The sequence below is a fragment of the Melitaea cinxia genome, chromosome 19, assembly GCF_905220565.1.
Source record: "Melitaea cinxia chromosome 19, ilMelCinx1.1, whole genome shotgun sequence".
NCBI lineage: Eukaryota > Metazoa > Arthropoda > Insecta > Lepidoptera > Nymphalidae > Melitaea > Melitaea cinxia.
Window position 1 is genome coordinate 4778011 of NC_059412.1, and position 20854 is coordinate 4798864.

Below are 20854 nucleotides of genomic sequence, written 5' to 3' on the forward strand. Positions count from 1 at the left end.
CATACTTAGTAATTACTTTCAAATTACACCTAGAAACTGATTGTTCCTTTTTTGTTACTTGTTACTTGAATATGTTGTGTAAATACGGAAATAAATAAATAGATAAATAAATCCAGTTGGTAAAGTTGGTAATGTTTAAACCAATGGCGTAAATCACAAGATATTCATTGTTTATGTATATAGTTTAAAAATTGATTGGCAATTTGGCATAATAAAAGCTTACTAGATTCTATTGCCTATAAAGTAACATTTTTGGGTCACAAGAGTAGGATTAGATAAATGTTGGTTTTTTAAATGCTTCTAAAGTAATATGAGTACAGAGAGCAAAAAAACAAAATTAATATTTGTAGCTGTTGATATGATCAAAGAATTTGCGTTAAATGTAATTTTAGGAGTTTTTGGTTAGAATTTACATAAAATACCTATTGTATTTTTATTTTTAATATTTATTGTTTTAATGTTTCTAGTTTTTGAACTACCCAATCTTTGTGATTCGGTTTGGCTTCCAGTGTCTCATTTTAGTCAAGCACAATTTGAAAAACCATCGATCTAAAAATGGTTTGCAACTTCCGAGTTTCGAACGATTGCACTAAATAGAATATTTAACTTTATTGTGTTCGTTATTATTCAGGACAAGGTTTGTGTACAAGAAAAAAAAATCGATACTGGTAAGAAAAAGAAAAAATATATACCTATAGTGGTAAGAAGTTTATCGGGTCAGCTGGTTTGTAATAAATGCTTAAATAACTATCCTACCTAAAGGTACTGAGCTAGTTTGTAATTTACTAAAGTTCCTCCTGAGTAGCATATAAATAATACCTATCAACTAATAAAGTATTAACTCAATGAGAGGTTTATTCATGATTACAATGGTAGAATTTCATTGAATTATACGGGTAACACTAAATTTTTATCAAAATTTCAAAACATTCTAATGCCAAATTTTGTTTAAGTAAGTTATTTTCTCTTTGGTCAAATTATTATTGAATAATTAATAATACAAAAACATTTTTTTTTAAACTTGTGTATTACCTTTAAATAAAAATGCGTCGTCGAGCAGGAGTTGGTGCTATCCAAAAGCATAGACTTGAACAGGAAAAATACCGGGAGAAAGGTTCGGAAATTCAGGAGAATCAATTTCAACAGATGTCAAAACAGTTGGAGGTTTTCAGGGAAAATCTCGAGGAATTCGCCACTAAACACAAGAGTGAGATTAAGAAGAATGCCCAGTTCAGGAGACAGTTCCAAGAAATGTGCGCCGCGATCGGCGTCGATCCCTTAGCTTCGGGAAAAGGGTTTTGGTCGGTTTTAGGTTTGTTGGTTTTTAGTTCACATTTACCGCTTACAAGTATCTACTTTAAATATTTTTACTAACTACTCGAGATTTCTTAGATTTTGTAGGATGTATTTTGATAAGTAAATTCAATAGGCGCTAAATAAATTTCTTACTTTATATACATAACATTGTCTTTGCCATAAGTGATACCTTTGACAATTATAATTTAGCATTGTCCTGGCAAAAGAATACAACCATTCTAATATACATAAATACAAACTTATAATGTTATTTTAGTAGTAAATATCAATTATTTTCTAATTTTTATTTAATCTAATCAAGAATAATATATAAATAATAAAATGTTAATATTTTTGTTAACAGGTATTGGAGATTTCTACTACGAACTTGGTGTGCAAATAGTAGAAGTATGCTTAGCTACCAACTATAAAAATGGTGGTCTCATTACACTAGATGAACTCCGGACTCGTCTAATTGCTGCTCGAGGAAAAGCAAAGAAGCATCAAGACATAACAAATGAAGATTTACTTGCCGCTGTTAAAAAACTGAGAATATTTGGAAATGGGTAAACTATTTTTTTATGTTTTCATGAGATGCTGAGCTAGTATTTAAACACCAGTTATTTTATTTCGTCGTAAAGTACAAAAGAAGACCTACTATTACAAAATTAGTTTATGTATATTCAAATAATTTTTATAGCATAAGGCATATTAAAAAAAAATTATAATTTTTTAATAAGCAATTGTATGCTCATAAAGTCATAAATATAATGTTTATGATTGCTTAGGAATGTGGTTTGTTGTTATTATTGTAATAAAATACACTATGGAAGCTTATTTAAGTGTATACATATTAAAATTTATCTGAAACGTCTTTTCTTAATTATAGCTAGTCTACATTGTAAAACATGTAAATATACCACTAGGGATTAAAGGCCTCTCTTTTCAAAATTGCTACATATTTAAGTACATATATATATTTTTTCAGCTTTACAGTTGTTCCAATAGGTAAAGGAAAGTGGCTAGTTCAATCAGTACCAGGAGAGTTAAATCTAGACCAGACCCTGGTATTGCAAAAAGCTAATGCTTTAGGCACTGCCTGGGTGTCAACAAGTATCCTTATTGATGACCTAGGGTAAGGAAATTAATACCTGCTATATTAATGGATTATCCAAATACATGTATATAAATGTAACAAACAGTTTGTTTTTATTTATTTAGACATCTTTTGGATCAATGTTATGTATACTTAGTTATGTTATACTTTCTTGTTAAAAGCTTATTTAAGTGTATATTAAAGTGTATCAGAAACATATTTTAATATAAAATATTTCTGGCAAATTAATATAAATCATTCAATAAAATAAATTTAAGTGTCAAATTTAAATAGTATAAAATAAACTGCGTGTTCAGTAAAAAAAAAAAGATAGTACCTTATGTTTGAACTAATATGACAAAATAGATGAAAAACTATAATTTTAACCTATAATGTTGACTCTTTATTGACCTATCAACAGCACCAAGTAAAAAAATACAGTCTTAAATAATAATGTGTCACATTGTGCAACATTCTTTATCTATTTTTAAAAGTATTGTTTCTAAAAATCGCCTTGTATTACTGTTTTCTAAGTAATTAAAACATTTTTTATAAATTACAGTTGGAATGAAACAAGGGCTCAAAATGCCCTGAACCATATGGTGAAAGAGGGTCTCGCTTGGATAGATACTCAGGATACAAAGGAAACATTATACTGGTTTCCTAGTATGTTTGCTGAATGTGTATCAGCTTCATGAAGTAATCTTGTGATAATGAGGTGCGTAGCTATGGTGGTGATTTCTAAATCAATTATACAGGGTCCTGGATGGTGATCCTTATGGTTATGGAATGACTAGCTATGTTACTGACTATAATAATTCAAATAAGTATTCAATTTGTACTTTTATGTATTGAAGTTATTGTATTTATCGTAAATTATTAATTCTTGAATTGAAAAAGTTTTTAACTTACATGTCACTTAACTTTGCAGAGAAGTTTAATTGCGTAAAGGTATGGAATATATAATTTGTCAATTATTTTAGTACTCTTACGCCGAGTTGCACGAAAAGTAATTAAAATTTAAGTAGTGATTAAACTAATTTAATCTCAAGAATTGTATGAAATTCTTGTGATTAAATTAGTTTAATCTCTACTTAAATTTTAATTTTGTTTCATGCAACTCGGCGTTAATAAGACAATTTATGTTTATCTGTCATTTAAGAACTTTGTCTATTCCATATAGGAGTAATTTTTGTATTTATAATTGCAATATTGTTACAAAATGTAGATAAATACATAATTTGTGTAGATGTAAATACAATGTACAATGAACTCATAATATTTATTTTAATAAAACATTTTGAAACTTAATCTTTTACTAAATTAATATTGCACTAGTATTGAAATGTGTTTAAAAATCATAAACTGCTGCTACTCTCGTGATTAGATGAGTTTATATACGGTAAATTTAATTGAATCCTAAGTTTCTTATTTTCTTTATCTAATGCTTCTAGTTTATTTTTTAGTTTTTCCGTCATGTCTATGTAAGACTCCTTCCACCTGTAAAAAAAAATTAAAACTATATTTTTTTTTTAAATAAATTTGTCAAATAAACTCCCACACAAGGATAATACATAATTATAAGTATTCAGTTCACGCAAAACTTCTATATAGTCTTATACCAAGTATTACTTAAGTTATATAATTTTTTTTATTTATTGTTTAATAATTATATTATTTTAACTTACTTTTTATTTAGTTCCATCTGATTTTCTAAATGCTTGTTTAGTTCCATCATCTCATTTTCTTTTGTTGAAACCATTCTGTAAATATAAAAAAAACATATTCATAAAACAATAGTAAAATATATTGAAAAAATATCTGTTTTATATATTTAGAATATGGTTCCTAATTTGATAATCCAATCTTGTAAAATTTACATAATTATATCTTTTATGAAATTATTAGCTGACCCAGCAAACGTTGTTTTGCCATATATATTATTAACCGCCTTACCCTCCCCCCTGTAACTTAGAGGTATGAAAATTAGATGTTGGCCGATTCACAGACCTACCCTATATTCACACTAAATTTCATAATAATCGGTCCACCGTTTTGGAGGAGTATGGTAACTAGCATTGTAATACGAAAATTTAATATATATAGGATTATTTCAATATCGGTTAAAAAAATTAATAAATAAAAAAAAGTTTCCAGACATACTTTTGATTCAATTCTGTTCGAGAAGAAAGCATAGACTGCAACTTATTGACCATTTCGTGTGTTTCTTCGAGTGATTTCTGTAGATGTTCTACTTGCAATCTGAAATGTTTGTGAAATTATGAACTAAATAATATTATTTAAAATAAGTATTCATTTTATAACAACCAGCAGACTAATGAAGCTGGCACATGCCGATGTTGTAAATATAGAAAAAAAAAAAAAAACGAGAATTGCATTAAAGCACAGAAAACCATTTCAGTCATAGTCAAGTGCATAAAACCGCATGGGTTGATTAATAAAAAATATAATTTTTTTTATAAAAAATCTGAAAATGATTAAAAAACCCCCATTTATTATCAAAAATATACTTCAGTTCATCAATTCGCGTCCTCATAAGGTTTTCTTCCCAATCGCGGCGCTTGATTTCTCTCGTATGTGTATCTTGTATCCTTTGTATGTCCATAGTTAATGATTGTTTTTCACAAACAAGCTGTATGTTGCGACGTTCTGATGCCACCTAAAGTAAATTAATAAATTCCTGGATATTCATTGTAAATTTTTTAAAGGCTTTTGACCTTTTCAATCACAAAAAATAATATCAATTATATGTTTAATTTAATATAGCATTAGAGTAAAATTTTAACCTTAAGTTATTATAAAAATAAGAGGTTTTAAACATACTAATTACTAAAGATTAATTAATTGAAAACGAAGTATTATACAACAGGAGTTTCACAGGGAAGTGAAATAAGTCCAATTTTTTAAAATTACTTTTTATTTAGTAATTTCATATTAATATATTCTAAAACCAATACTTACTAATTCTTGAAACATAGCTTCAAGTCTTTGCTCAGCAAGAGCTAGTTTCGGGTCAACCGAATTTAATTTGTTTTGTTGAATTTTCAAATAATTTTCATTTGATGCTTGCAGTATTTTGTTTTCTCTATTAAAAAATAAATAAATAATGACCGTTATTACTTTAATGTTTATTATTTTTTTGTATAGTTTAATATATAAACCTGTTTTATGTAATGTTGTTATGTAATTCAACATGAAACAGACGAGTTTAAATATACCTTAACGTTTTATTTAATAAGAGTCCTTTTTCTACAATTTCAGCATCAAGATTTTTTATATGTTCTAGCATATCAGAAACCTTTTCATTGTATTTTTCTTTAAGTTCATCTAATTCCTTTCGATACCGTGTTTCTGTATCACGTTGTATATTTGATAATGTTTGTTTTAAAGAATTCAACTCGCCTAAAATACATTGAATAAATATTTTGTCAAATAGGTATGTTTTGATATTCAAACTGAGGTAGGGCACAGCAGGAATTTCCTGCTCAAAATATGGAGCAGCCCGACTGGGGTAGTACCTCGACCTTACAGAAGATCACAGCAAAATAATACTATTTCCAAGCAGTATTGTGTTCCTGTTGGTGAGTAAGGTGACCAAAGCTCCTGGGGGATTGGGGATTAGGTCGGCAACGCGCTTGCAATGATTCCGGTATTGCAGGCGTATATAAGCTACGGTAATCGCTTACTATCAGGTGAGCCGTACGCTTGTTTGCCGACCTAGTGACATAAAAAAAAAAATTATGTTAAATGAAACAGATGAGGAAAATGTAACCTGTTAAATTCGCGATCTTTTTGTGTGCGTCGTTCTTTTGAATTGAAACTAAATCGAAGAGTTGTAACGCTTCTGAAACCTAGAAAAAAATTACACTAGGTCAAGTTTCTGTATAATAGTTATCGGACCAGATATTGAGCGCTGACATTAACTGAAACACTAGCTCAAAATTTTACAGATATACCTATATATTTAATGGGTACTTAATACTTTTACTTTTTTTTGTTTTGTACTGAACAAAACTATTTTTTGTTGCTCTTTTTTATACATAGCCCTGCAGGCCTAGCATGCGCGCCACGACAAAATTTTGTCTACCCCTTTTCTCGTATTATCTCTCTATGTCTACAGTAGCTAACATGCGTGCACACAAAAAAATAAAAGTACAAGTCTAAAACTCGCACGTATAACATCGGCTCTACAAAAAAAAAAATTCTTAAAAAATAGAATTTCGAGCCGCGTGTGTTCAAAAAGTGGTGACCGCGATAGTATTAAGTGTAGTCAACAAGTGTAAAGTGTTCGCAAGTCTGTGGAGTCCCTGGTTCCCGTATCATCAGCGTCGGAACTTCAGAGCCTAGGAAGGCGTAGAAAAACCGCAAGCACGGATTTGAAGAATTGATAGTTTGTAGCCGCCGGTGAGACCTACCGTTTGACATATCTCTTGTCTCTCTAGGGGTCTTGGTTCTCGAAATATAAGCATCTAAAGTGAGCGTACATAGCCTCTCTATAGAGGAACAACATCCACGTGCCCGCCAGGCCGGCGCCGACGAGACCCAAAAAATAAATAAATAAACAACTTCACTTAGAGACAGAGTCACGTACGTCACGAACATCACGTGCGCCTTACAAACGACGCGACTGACGTAACGGCGCTCCACCGACGGCAATCGATCTGTCGAGGATTCGGCCCCACCATCTGCAGACCAGCTCTGAGGAAGACCAGCTCGCGGGTAAGAATCCAGGGAAAACCGAGCTCCCTATTTCGCACCCCCCCTTGCTGCGGTTCGTTAGAACCGTAGTAACGAGACCCTTCCACACCCCCAAACTCCTAGGAACCACCCCCTACCCCCTGAATACTACCCCCTAAAAATTATAATTAGTCCCCAAAACTCGGTGTTGGGGCTCATTCAAGAGGGGAAAACCTGAGGAGTAACCTCCTATATATACCTGCCACCCCTCCCCCCCATACCAATTGTGGGCCCCCCCCTAAATCAACGCCCCACAAGACCCTCCCCCCCCTCCGCGCTTGGTTGACCTCACCCCCGCGGGCCATACCTCAGGAACCAGCAGGGATAGATACCCCGTGTTTGGTATCAATCAACTCGGGAGAAGAAGAAGAACAACTTGGCTCCAACAGAATTACCGGATTCAACACCTTGGGAACGGGACACTCTAAACAACAACAACATTCATCACTACCGGTCACCACAACCGTTCGAACTTGGTACTCCACGAGGAAGCAACGACATCGGCGTCCTCGTGCCACTGCAACATCGGCGTCGCACCATCCTTGCGCCGCGTGAGTCCCTAAGACCGACCGACCGACCTTCATAAATTAATTTATTATTGTTTTCTTTTGTTTTCTTTTTCTTTTCTTTTTTTTTTTTTTTATTTATTAGTAGTCGACTGTACTTATAGATTTGTATATAAACTAGCACGTAAGTAGCTAATAAGCAATGTCTTCCCACGCCAAAAAGGCAACCGAGGCGTCATCGGTGACTTCAAAGTCATCGGTCTCGCTTCGCAAAAAAGTCCTCAAGAAGCTCGCGAGTGTAACCGGAACAAACACACCTGCCGCACCGCTGCCGTCGACGTCAGGCGACCAACGGAAGAACATCGCGGAATATAATGTCGTCCACACTGACACAGCTTCGGAGCCCCCGCTGTCAGACTTGGAGGACATTGAAACGTCCTCGGTGGGCTCTCCAGCCTCCGAAACCAGCAGGAGGACCTCCCTCCTCTACACCACTCCAAGGAGAGGAACGGGAGTTGAGATGGACCATGTCACGGCGGTGGCCAATCAACTATTGCAACGTGGCAAAGAAGCTCTGGAAAGCGTCGGCAACATGAAACGCGAGGCGAAAACCACCGCTTATGAGTGTTTGCAGGGTCTATATGAGACGATCCTGTCACTCTCGGACTCGCGCAGCCGGCACAAGTGCAACCTTGAGAAGGAGCGCACCCGTCACGCCCAAGAACTCGTGCGGGTCGAAAGAGCTCACGCCAAAGAGCTCGCAGACCTCAAGAAGACGCTCCTCTCGGGGATGCAAAAAACACAGACTGATGTCGTGGAGACGCTGAGGGAGGCTAGAGCCGTACGCTCCTGGCTAGAGTACGAGACGGTGGAACCTTTCCGGCGGATCCGTGACATCAAGGAAGTTCAGGCGAACCAGGACGAAAAACTCAGTGAGCTGCAGAGGGTGCTTTCGTTGGCTAGGACCAGCGGCGAAGCGACTTCGCAGACGAGCGATGTCCAGGGGTCGCTTAAGGCAGTGGGGAGCACGATAAGCTCGCTCTTAGGAGGCCTAGAAAAACTTAAGGATGAAATTATACAGACCAGGACCCTCCTCACTGCCAAAATCGACGACATCCCGCTGGTCTTGGATGGCGAAAGTCACCCGCAAGCAAACACAAACATCGACACAACACTAAAAACACACCTGGATGAGTTAAAACAATTCATAAAAGTAACAAACACTCAACCATCCAGTACACAACCACACCCACAAATGGATCTGACCCTTCTATTCCAAGACTTGAACGAAAAAGTCGAAATTATGTCCTCGGAGCTGCGAGCCCTGAGGGACTCTAGCAGGACCATCGCATCGCCAAAAAAACCGACACTGGAAACAGAGATGGCGGTACAGGAGGTCAAGGAGACCCTAAACACGATCAAAGAAGGGGTCACGAAATTGGCTCCTATGGCGTCAACCAGCTACGCCCAGGTCGCAGCCCGACCTAAACCAGAGAGTGTGGAACAAAGACCCAACCACACTCTCATAATCTCGTCCCAAAACAAGCAGGAGACCAGCGAGCAAGTACTCGCAAAGATCAAAGACTCGCTGGATCTAAAGAAGTCTGGGGCGAGGATGGAAAGGGTCCGGAAGGCGCGCGACCAGAAGATCGTGGTGAGGTGCGCCTCAAAAGAAGACATGGCTAAGATCAAGGGTCAGGTTCAGAAAAATTCAGGACTGACGGTGCGGGAGCCCACAAACCAAGACCCCCTGATTTGCGTGAGGGGAGTGCTGTCAAGTTACTCCAACGAGGAAATTGTAGACCTCATAAAGGCACAAAACGGCTACATTCTCGAAGGAGTCGACAGGGCAGCGCTTAGGATGAAGGTGCGGTTTAGAAAACGCGCCCGAAACCCCCACGAGTGCCACCCGGTAATCGAGCTCTCCCCGGCGCTCTGGAGAAGGTTTGTGGACAGGGGAAAGATTTACGTAGGGTTCGGAAGATGCGCCGTCGAGGACCAGTCTCCGCTTGTCCAGTGCATGAGGTGCCTTGGATTCGGACACACCAAGGCCCTCTGCAAACAGGAAAATGACGCCTGCAACTATTGTGCCGGCGAACACACGAGGGGAAACTGTCCCTCGAGGGCGAAGAGCGAACCACCCAAGTGCATAAACTGCTTCAGAGCAAAAAGATCTGGTCCCGACCTGGCACACACAGCGTATAGCGCAGAATGCCAGGAACGAATAAAATGGGACAACATAGCTCGATCAAGGGTACAATACTGCTAAGGGCGACCCGGAGGCCAAAGTTGTGGTCCCTTACGGAGAGACGGTCGGGGCAGGATGCGCTTTGCGCTTCATACAAGCAAACCTGCAGCGCTCAAAGTTGGCAACGGACGAACTGCTTCAGGTGGCCCGGGAGAAGAGGATCTCTCTCGCCCTAGTACAGGAACCGTACACCGGTAGAACGGGCGAAATGAGGCAATACCCTGGCACGAAGATCATCCAGTGCACCCTGGGCCGCCAGAAACCAGTAAAGGCGGCGATTATCGTGTTCGGTGACAACGTGGAAGTCATTCATGACCCCCAAATTGTCACCGAGAACGTGGCCGCCGTCTTAGTAAAGGCCGGCCGACTCGAGCTTGGCATACTGTCCGTCTACTTCGAACCAAGGGACCAAGACATGGAACCATACCTTAAACAAGTGAGAACGGCTACCGCGAAGTTCCCCACACACCATCACATAGTGGCCGGTGACGTCAATGCCTGGAGCCACTGGTGGGGCAGCAGTTCCGAAGACCATCGAGGAGCACAACTCCATAGATTTATCACCGAGATGGACCTCCATATCCATAACAGCGGGGAAGTTCCTACGTTCGAGACTTACAGAGGAGACAGGCTATACTCGAGTTGCGTAGACCTGACTCTAACCAGTCAATCCCTTCTCGCGAGACTGGAAACCTGGCGAGTGGAACGAAATCTGATCACATCTGATCACAACGCCATTACGTTTAGTCTGCGCACTGAGGGGCCTTTGAAACCATTGGACCCAATCTCGACGCGCAGATACAACACCAAAAAGGCGCGATGGACAGATTTCTCCGCTACCCTAACAACCGGCCTCGCGGAAGAAAGCGTCACTCTGGAAGCCGTCCTAAATGTCTCGAACAAGGACGATCTCGATGGAATAATCGCAAAATACGTCGCGATCATTCACCGCACGTGCGAGAGTACCATCCCGAAGATAAAACCTTGGAAAGGCGACCCTCGACCGCCCTGGTGGTCGGTAGAGCTAGATTCCCTGAAAAGGGAGCAACTAAGAGCCAAACGTCGCATCAGAAATGCTGCACCCTGCAGAAGGGCTGGCGTCATCGAAGAATACGTACGGGCCAAGGAAAAATATAAACAGGCGGCAGACGAAGCAGCCACTCAGAGCTGGAAAGACTTCTGCACGGCACAGGACCGTGAAAGCGTGTGGGACGGCATCTACAGAGTCATCAGGAAGACCTCTCGTAGACACGAGGACGCATTGCTAAGGAACGAATCAGGCGAAACACTGTCACCAGAACAGTCGGCTAAACTCCTAGCAAAAACGTTCTACCCTGACGACTCTGTAGAGACCGAAACCGCCCATCACAAACAGATCCGAGAGGCCGTAGAAGGCAGAACTCCCGCGGAGTTAGAAGATCTGTCCGACGACGACCCGCCGTTTACGGCCGCAGAGCTGGAACAGGTTCTTTTGAGCCAAAATCCCAAAAAAGCTCCAGGCCCAGACGGGTTAACGTCGGATATATGCGCGGCGGCAATAAACTGCAACAGGGAGTTATTCCTAGCGCTGGCGAACAAATGCCTATCGCTGTCCCACTTCCCCAAGCAGTGGAAAGTCGCCCACGTACGCATCCTCCGCAAACCAGCCAAAGAGGACTACACCCACCCGAAGTCCTATAGACCTATAGGACTCCTGTCAATCCTAGGAAAGACAGTTGAGAAAATGCTTATAGGTAGACTTCAGTGGAGACTCTTCCCCACGCTGCACCGAAGCCAGTACGGATTCATGCCACAGAGGGGAACGGAAGACGCCCTCTACGATCTCGTCGAGCATATCAGGCAAGAAATTAAGTCCAAGAAGATAGTACTTCTGGTATCGCTTGACATAGAGGGCGCTTTCGACAATGCATGGTGGCCGGCTCTCAAAAAACAGCTAGTGGACAAGCATTGCCCGAGAAATCTATACGCTATGGTCGCCTCATACCTCCAGGACCGAAAGGTCATCGTAAATTACGCCAGAGCGACCAGTGAAAAGGAGACCACGAAGGGTTGTGTCCAAGGATCCATTGGCGGGCCGACCTTCTGGAACCTCATACTGGATTCGCTTCTGAGAGAGATCAGCGCGATGGGAGTTTACTGTCAGGCCTTTGCGGACGACGTTGTCCTCGTTTTCTCCAGCCAAAAAACCAGCAACCTACAGACCTCAGCCGAAACCACCTTAGCGGCCGTACAAGAGTGGGGTATACGTAATAAGCTGAGCTTCGCCGCGCACAAAACCAATGCGATGGTGCTCACTAAAAAACTCAAATACGACACCCCCATAATCCATATGTCCGGCACTCGACTGAGGCTTGTAGATAAAATAAAACTGCTGGGGCTCATTTTGGACTCAAAGCTCACTTTCAACGCGCACGTATCCGCCGTATGTAAAAAAGCGGCGGACATTTATAAACAGCTTGCGCGCGCAGCGAGAGTGAGTTGGGGTCTGAATGGGGAGATCGTACGGACCATATATGTGGCGGTGATAGAGCCCATCGTTCTGTACGCAGCGAGCGTATGGTCCCCTGCAGCAGAGAAGCTATCGATAAGGAAGCAGCTAGACTCACTGCAGAGAGGATTTGCACAAAAAATGTGCAGGGCGTACAGAACGGTGTCTCTGACATCGGCACTAGTCCTCACCGGCCTGCTCCCGTTAGACCTTCGCGTTCGAGAGGCGGCCATACTATTCAAAACCAAAAAAGGCCACAGCACGGATCTTCTTCCACCGGGAAGAGAGCTAGAGCGCAGGGTGGGACCAATGCAAAATCCCCACCCTTCCCTACTCATGACAACAGAGTACGAGCGCTTAGAGAATCTGAACCCCGAAGTCCTTGAAGAACACAACATCGTCGGGCCCCTCATCTTTACCGACGGTAGTAAAATAGAGGGTAAAGTAGGAGCTGCCCTCACATGCTGGGACCAAGGCAGGGAAGTAAGATACTCTACTTTCCGGTTAGAGCCGCACAACACTGTCTTTCAATCGGAGATGTACGCACTCTTCAGAGCCGTGGACATGGCAAAAACCTCAAAGTCACGCTCCATTAACATCCTGAGCGACTCGAGGTCATCTTTAGATCTGCTGAGGAGCCCCTCAGTGACTCACCCTCTGGCCCTGGAAATGAAGAGTCGAATCAGACAGCTCCGGGAGGAGAATAAGACAGTGCGGTTCTTTTGGTTGAGGGCCCATGTTGGAACACCGGGCAATGAGAGAGCGGACGGGTTGGCCAAAAAAGCGGCCTTGACAAAAAAGACGGCACCTGACTACGACAGAGTACCCGTCTCGTATGTCAGAAGGCAGATCAGGGAAGAGACTGTCAGGATGTGGCAGGAAAGATACAATTCTTCGGAGACGGGCTCGGTCACGAAAATATTCCTACCGGATGTAAAGACCGCTTGCAGGCTGGTAAGGAAATCGGCACCAACAGCTGTCGACACAAAAATTCTGACCGGCCACGGAGGATTTGCGGCGTATCTCCACAGATTCCACCTCACTGACAGTCCTTCGTGTATCTGCGATCCGAATTGTGAGGAGACAGTTCTGCATGTTATACTGGACTGTCCGAGATTCAGTAAGGATAGGCTGGATCTGGAACTCAAACTCCAGACCAAACTTGAGCAGACCTCGCTCCATACCATCCTGGAGAGCGAAACAAACAGAACTGTCTTCCTCACATTCGCGAGAAAGGCCGTCAATATAGCCACAAAAAGGAACAGCACGACCGCTCCACCACCTGCTGTAATACCTACGCAGAGCGCTAACACCGTCGTCCACGCAACACACACACACGCAACACACGCCCAAACACACAACGCACAACCACAAACACAACAAAACTGTGTCCAACAAGCCACCCAGAGTAACAGCTCAACGGGTCCGCGGATGACTCCTGGCCGCACCCTTCTGGGTCAAATAACAAAGGCCATGCCCTCCTCGCTGCAGAAGCTGTTCAGGAATAGAGCCGACCAAAACGCACCTCCGCAACCGACCCACAGCGGGATGACACAATCCTCGCTTAGCGAAGGGAACGGAAGCGAAGAAGTGGGAATTAAAACCAAATGCGTGGCTCTGTTCATGGACAGCGAAGTAGAGAGGATGGGAATAAGTTTCTGTCGTTCCGAAGGACGCGATCGGCTGGCGATTTCGCCGGGGCTCGCTTTACTGTTAAAGGGTAGCACGCAAAAGACAAGTATAAAGCGCACTAAAATCACAGCGCTATCGCAAGAACGGGAGGGCGACTCGACCTACCGTCTGGTGCGTTTGAACAACAAATGCATCGCGTTGTTCGAGTGGGGAGAGACGTCCCCCTTCGCGCAGTCTAGTGTGTGGCTACGCCGGTTGAGCGAGACCCCCGGTGGAGTCCCCAAAAGAATTAGCGTGGATTCGATGAGGGTCGGATATGATAGAGGTGACGTATCTGATAGGTACGGTTGCCTAATGGCCTCCAAGTACAGTGAGGTCATAGTCTACGAAGACAGGGGGGAGGATCTCGGATATCTAAGACCGAAATCCATAACACCGACACCTCCTGCATCTCCGGCTGTCGACGAGTCCACGCTCAGCGGCTCGGAGCGCCTACAGCAACGGATCGAGACCCAGAAGGCAGAGCGAATTAAGGCAAAGGCTACACCTGAACTGAGCTCGATGCCACTGGCGACCTTTATCCACGCAACCATCTCCCCAAAACCAGGCAAGCTCCCGCATCACCTCTCTCCCAAAAAGACTGGACAGGCTGAGCGGCAATCGGCGGCGCTGAGCAGGTTCACCAGAGACAGTAGTCCGAGGCACCCAGAGGCGTCACCGGCCGCTCGTACTAAGGCCGACATGGGACATGTAACACCGCCGAGACTTCGACCTGCGACCACACCGCTACAACATGCGGAGAACGCCCTAATCGAGTTCCTGGCGATAATAAAGGCAAACCGCGAGGTAAGCCTTGCCACCTGCAAAAAGATCATGCAGGCCTACCAGTATGATCACCAAAGATTACTGGAGGTGGAACTCGAGGAAGCCGAAGCGGCCATATATAACAGTGAAACCCGACAAACACTCAAGGGCAAGATGTCGGGTAGGTATATGGCAGCGTATAACAGCACTGCAGGCTTCGTGAGCGCAGTCGAGTCGGAGGGGAATGACGAGGAGCCACAAACCTTCGAAACACCTGAAGGGGACCCAGTGGTGGTAGTGGCCAGATGCACGAAGGTAATGCTGGGAGACCGGATGCTACGGATGGCGAAAACCATCTCAGGCGACCGGGACGGCTTACTGACCGTGCCCTGGGAACTACCATCACTGGAGTGGATAAACGGGGTACCGGGATGCGGCAAGACAACTCGCATAGTCGGGGACTTCGATGAGGACACGGAGGTCGTGATTACGACCACAGTCGAGGCGGCCAAAGACTTGAAAGAAAAACTGGCGCACCGCTACGGCAACAAAGCCAAGCAAAAGGTGCGTACTATGGCCTCCGTACTAGTTAATGGTTTCAAAGAGGGCTCAAAAATCAACCGCCTAACGGTGGACGAGGCCCTCATGAACCACTTCGGAGCCATAGTAATGGCCGCCCGACTATCGGGAGCACAGAAGGTGGTCCTCATCGGAGACATAAACCAGCTGCCGTACATCGACAGGGACAACCTGTTCGAAATGCGGTACTGCAGACCAACCCAGATAACAACCATCTCGTGCGAGTTGTCATGCACGCATCGTAATCCCAAAGACGTCGCCCTTGCCATCAGCGAAGTTTATAAGGACGTGTACAGCTCAAGCTCAAAGATCCGATCTTTGCGAGTGGAGAGCCTCACGGGCGCGCGTATTCCTGCAGGAAGAGACCGGACCTTATACCTGGTCTTTACGCAAGAGGAGAAGAGGTTGCTGACTGACCAGGGATACGGATCCGGGGAGGGATCGCGCGTCTTAACCATCCACGAGGCGCAGGGCCAGACCTACGAGGACGTCATAGTCCTCCAGACGAAGACGAGGAGGCTCAGGATCCACGACAGCGTTTCGCACGCTGTAGTCGCGGTGACTAGACACACCAACACCTGTGTCTATTACACCGACGACAGGGACGACGCAATTGGTCGCTTTGTGGCGAGGGCAGTGGAGACCACGGACAAGGAAATACTCGAGCACAGTCTCAAGATGGCGATTCATCACAGAGACGCAGCCGTCACTGAGAGTGTGCTCGATATGTTGAAAACTTTTGGCGTGTGAAGAAATTAGTTTCAGTAAAGAAATAGGGTGTACATAAACATATAAAGTTAGTGTTAAATTAAATAGTATTAATTACATATTACAAAACGTGTGCAAAATAATTTTACATGTGTACCAAATTAATTAGGATAAATTATATAATATTGACTACAAAAAAAAAAAAAAAAAAAAAAAAAAAAAAAAAAAAAAAAAAAAAAAAAAAAAAAAAAAAAAAAATCTTACTAACAGTAACCTAGGCTAAGTGTATATTGTAAGTAGGCCAGCAGGCCATAAGTGTATATATAAGGTAACTAGGACATAAGTGTACATATACGGTAACTAGTATATAAGTGTAAATATAAACTTAGATAATAAAACTGACAGTAGGAATACAAAAAATATATAATATATAGTAATTAATATATATAGAAGTAAATTTAGTATAACTTTAAATTTTTGGTCGGTGGACTCACGTAGGATTAGAGATACTAAGTCTAGTTTAATTAGTCCTCTAAGTTGCATGTGTAAGTACCAAGTTATAGAAACTAACAAACTAATATTGGAATAATAAAAGCACGGGCATTATGAGCCCGTGGATATATATTGTTATATAAAAAAAAAAAAAAAAAAAAAAAAAAAACATGCGTGCACGCGATACTCTTCTCGTTACGTCAATAGAAGAGATAATCATTAAATTTTAGTGATCTGTGATATTTATCTCTACGGAAGCTAACATGACATCGTAATTTTGTCGAATTTTGTCGTTTTAGGAAGAGAAACTTCTCGTTTTCAATATTATCGACGAGAAAGACGATAAATAAAAAATAAATAAAACCGGGTGCCTATTTTTTGTATACCATGGCGTTTCCCTATTATAATTATATAATTTCGGTATACGAAGAGCGGGAAATGCGAAAAGTCGAGTGAAGTGTGCCATATAATGACACAAAAAACGTATTTGCGCCCTGTTGCTTCTTATTCTAAATAATAATAATAATAATACTTTATTTCAGACCAAAGTATAAGTCCATATTGGGTTAGTACAACAAGACAAGACAACATTCAGAATAAAAAACAAAACAAAATTATATTAAAAAAATCAATAAGTAAAAATAAAATTAAATAGAATAAAAGTAAAATCAATAATCAAAAAAAAAAAATTCAAAAATTCAAAAAATTTTAAAAATTAAAAAAAAACAAAAAAACAATGCGTGATAGAATTACAATTATCTAATGTGCGACAAGATATAAAGCACAACACGAGCATATTGTTTTACATATATAATTAAATTCATTTACTTACGCCGTTTTATTTTCCATATTAGATTTTTTAAATTAGATATACACTTTTTATCTTAGCCAAAAGGCCGAGAACATTGTTAAATAAAACATGTGTCACTCGTTTGAAATTATACAAACGTTGGCTCATCCCGGTTTGGCACGATTGGTCAATAACGTTGTAAATTCAACTTTACGACATAAGAAATAAGAATGATATTCAGTTGTGATTATGGTTGATAATGTTTCTCTACTCGACAAGGCGAAGTCTTCGGAAGAGAATTTTGTCTCTCGTAGTGCGCATGTTAGGGTAATCGAGAAAATACTCGATGTAGACATTATCTCTCTCTCTCGTCAAGACATATCTCGTTGTATGCATGCTAGGCCGGCTGGTTATTGCGCGTGGTCGCGGGTTCGATTCCCGCTCACGACAGACATTTGTATCGGCCATATAGATGTTTGTCGTGGTCTGGGCGTGGTGCTTGTGTATTGTGTGTGTTTCAGGACCCCCGACACAGGAGAAAATCCTACTGGGGCCGTTGAGTGTAAAGCGTTTTATTTATTTATACACTAGCGACCCGCCTTGGCTTCCCACGGGTGCATTGCTGATACTATATATCATCATATCATCATAATATAATAAATATTTGCAATGTAAGCGCAAAATAAATGTGTTTATTTACGACATCACATTAGAAAGCTCGTTAAGTATCAGTGTTCCTCTACTATAATATGCATGTATTATACATATAAACCTTTCTCTGGAATCACAGAGAAAGGTTTATACGTATAATACATACACAGAGGGCGGGAAGCGATTGCGATTGATAAATTTACTAGTACAATGAGATACAGCACCTTAGATTTGGCTTCAGATTCCTTTTTTATTTGATCAACACATTGCTTCTGACATAAAAGTAGTTGAGATTTTATGTCATCGTGACTCTTTCTCTCTGCCGATAGATTTATCTTACATTCTTCTAAAGATTTTTTAAATTCTGTTAACTCTTGTTCTAATTCTTTTTCTCTTTCTTTGTGCGATGTTATCTCTTTTTCTTTGTTTTTTAATTCAGTTTGCAGTGAATTGTGTTCTGCATGTACTTTTTTATATTTAGATTCTAGTTCAACGTAATCAGCTAAAGCAGTGTTTAGTTTTAGGTCCAAATCTCTATTGTCAATGTTATTGTTCTGGAAAATAAAAAATATTTTTTAAGATATAGGTACATCGGAGTTAGGGCTGGATAAGGATTGCGGAAAACCGGGATGTCTGGTGCGAATTTGGGTAGGCCTATGTCCAGCAGAGGACTGCAATAGGCTGAACTGACTGACTGACTGACTGACTGACATGGGAGTTAGAGATATAAACTTGTAATGATTACTTGATTTCCTCTTCTGTTATCATAACTTTGGTACGTTTTTAGTTCTATGTCTAACGCCTCAACTGTTTTCTGTGAACTTTGCCATAGAACATTTAACGAATCTCTTTCCTGAAAAGAAGACATACAACGCATGATTATGATAGGATACTATGAATTGTCAAAAGGGATAGGTACTTAAATGTATTGTTATGGTGATTTCTGATAAAAGTCGCTATTAAGGAAAATAATTATAATTTCATAAAAATGATTACAATTTATTTTGTAATATTCACTTGAATTAAACCTTCTTAACCCTTTCACCGTCGCAGAGTTATTTTAGACGTTCCGTGCGTGTGCGTGCGTGAGAGCTTCCGTGTTTATGTACCTTAAGTAGCCAATTTTTGCTTTGAAGATTCGGCACAGTGATGACAGAATAAATTACCGTTTATGTAATTATAGGTAATGTTAGGGGTAATGTTCCAGGGTTATAGTGAAACTGTGTTATCCCTCAGTCGCCTCTTACGACACCCACGGGAAGAGAGAGGTGGCTATATTATTTACTACTATAAACTTCTAACTACTCTATAAATAATGATACTCGTATAGCCATTAAAATGGCTATATTTTAGTATCCCAGACTTCCAGAGGGCCAGACTATGAGGGAAGTGGATTTGTGACTTCGTAAGCGTAAGGTATAAAGCTACTTTGGAATTATTTTGATAAAGTAATTGGTTGAACACGCGCGTTTCTTTCTTGCCTGCATTGCTATTGAACACGACGTAAAAAGCGCAAACTAAGTTTATTATGTCTTTGTACTGGACTCAGATTCAAGTATCTACATTGTAAGATGTTTATAGGATTTGACTTTGAAGTAAGTGACATTGACGAAAATATAAAATATTTGTATAGGTACTTAATGTATGGACCTGTTGACCGTGACTTTGTTCGAGTGGAAATCTAGCCGACGGATATTTTAGTAGAAAAAAATAGCTTTGTGCTATTCCAAACATTTGTGCTGCATTTCACCCAGATGGCCGGATCCATTCAATCGTGATTAACTCATTAATTCAAACTTTTTACATTTACATATTAAAATAGTAAAATGCATGTGTAATTTAACGTTAAGACAACACATCGCATTTTTTGCAATGTGCAAATAGCGGTGAAAACTTAAAAGGTCAATTAATAGTGCGCACTGATATATGTGAAAATCATTATCAACCTTGGTAAGTAAACAAACTTGTTTCTTTAACTCCTCAAGTTCCTGGCTCAGGTCGCTGTCGTGAGCCTGCTGCGCGAGTTGTAGTTTCTCTTTTAAAAGATTACCAACTTGTTGGGATAATTTATGATTATCAGCTATTAATGTTCTGATCTCTTGCTCGACTATTGCTTGATTTTCCTAAAAAAAGAAAGGACATAGTAAATGTAAGTTTTTGTTATCTTTATCTGTAGGCTCACATAAAAAAAAGCCCGAGGTCTGTACATCAAAGATATTAATGAAAAACGAATTTTGGCATCATTATGAGAACATAATGAAAAAGGAGGAAGGAAGAAAAATATTTATGTAATTTTATCTGTCTGTATATTTGCTCTAACATCGTGCAAAATCTGCTGTGCGAATTTGAATAGTCATATTCAAACACAGTACCTAGTATCTATTTTAACCATATAGTTTTGGATTTTCGAAGAAGTCATAGGTAGATAATTTAAAAACTGTATCTGCAGCTGCCTGCGTCCGCTATTCGCCTAGGAACGGGTATCTTCTTTTAAGAAGGATTAGAGATCGATTCAACAAACTATTCGACAGTCAAGTATATTATTCAGTTATTATCGAAGGTTTATCACACTAAGTTTCACCTGACCAACCACGACAAGAAGAATTAAGTTTTAGAAAATTTATTACTAAATTCGGCCTGTTCAATCTGGATTTGATCCAGAGACCTTTCGGTTTAGACCACGTGTTTTATACAATACTCACTTATAATTACTTACAATTATAAAATATTCTATTATTTACCCTGTAAAATTGAACTTCATTTTGTAAGGCTTCCAAAGTAGAATTATCGAATGTAGTCATTATTT

The 20854-nt window shown here is 40.6% G+C and overlaps 2 protein-coding genes across 3 annotated transcripts; one reads left to right on the plus strand and one right to left on the minus strand.

Moving 5' to 3' along the window:
• Positions 1–950: 950 nt before the first annotated feature.
• On the plus strand, positions 951–5848 carry LOC123662866 (vacuolar-sorting protein SNF8). Of its 2 annotated transcripts, XM_045597652.1 has the most exons (5): positions 951–1312; positions 1661–1862; positions 2285–2431; positions 2955–3110; positions 4627–5848. In XM_045597652.1, exons 1-4 carry the CDS (start codon positions 1045–1047, stop codon positions 3088–3090), a joined length of 753 nt encoding a protein of 250 aa, XP_045453608.1. In that variant the 5' UTR covers positions 951–1044; the 3' UTR covers positions 3091–3110; positions 4627–5848. The 2 variants fall into 2 exon arrangements, with proteins under 2 accessions (XP_045453608.1, XP_045453607.1); XM_045597651.1 differs by lacking the exon at positions 4627–5848 and having other exon boundaries at positions 2955–4313.
• On the minus strand, positions 3701–20849 carry LOC123663092 (intracellular protein transport protein USO1-like). Its single transcript, XM_045597830.1, has 11 exons — positions 20790–20849; positions 19995–20171; positions 18794–18901; positions 18273–18602; positions 6186–6264; positions 5632–5815; positions 5375–5498; positions 4924–5072; positions 4556–4654; positions 4081–4155; positions 3701–3892 (listed from the first exon to the last, which is right to left on the minus strand). The coding sequence occupies exons 1-11, from the start codon at positions 20847–20849 to the stop codon at positions 3751–3753; spliced, it is 1527 nt and encodes a 508-aa protein (XP_045453786.1). The 3' UTR covers positions 3701–3750.
• Positions 20850–20854: the final 5 nt, after the last annotated feature.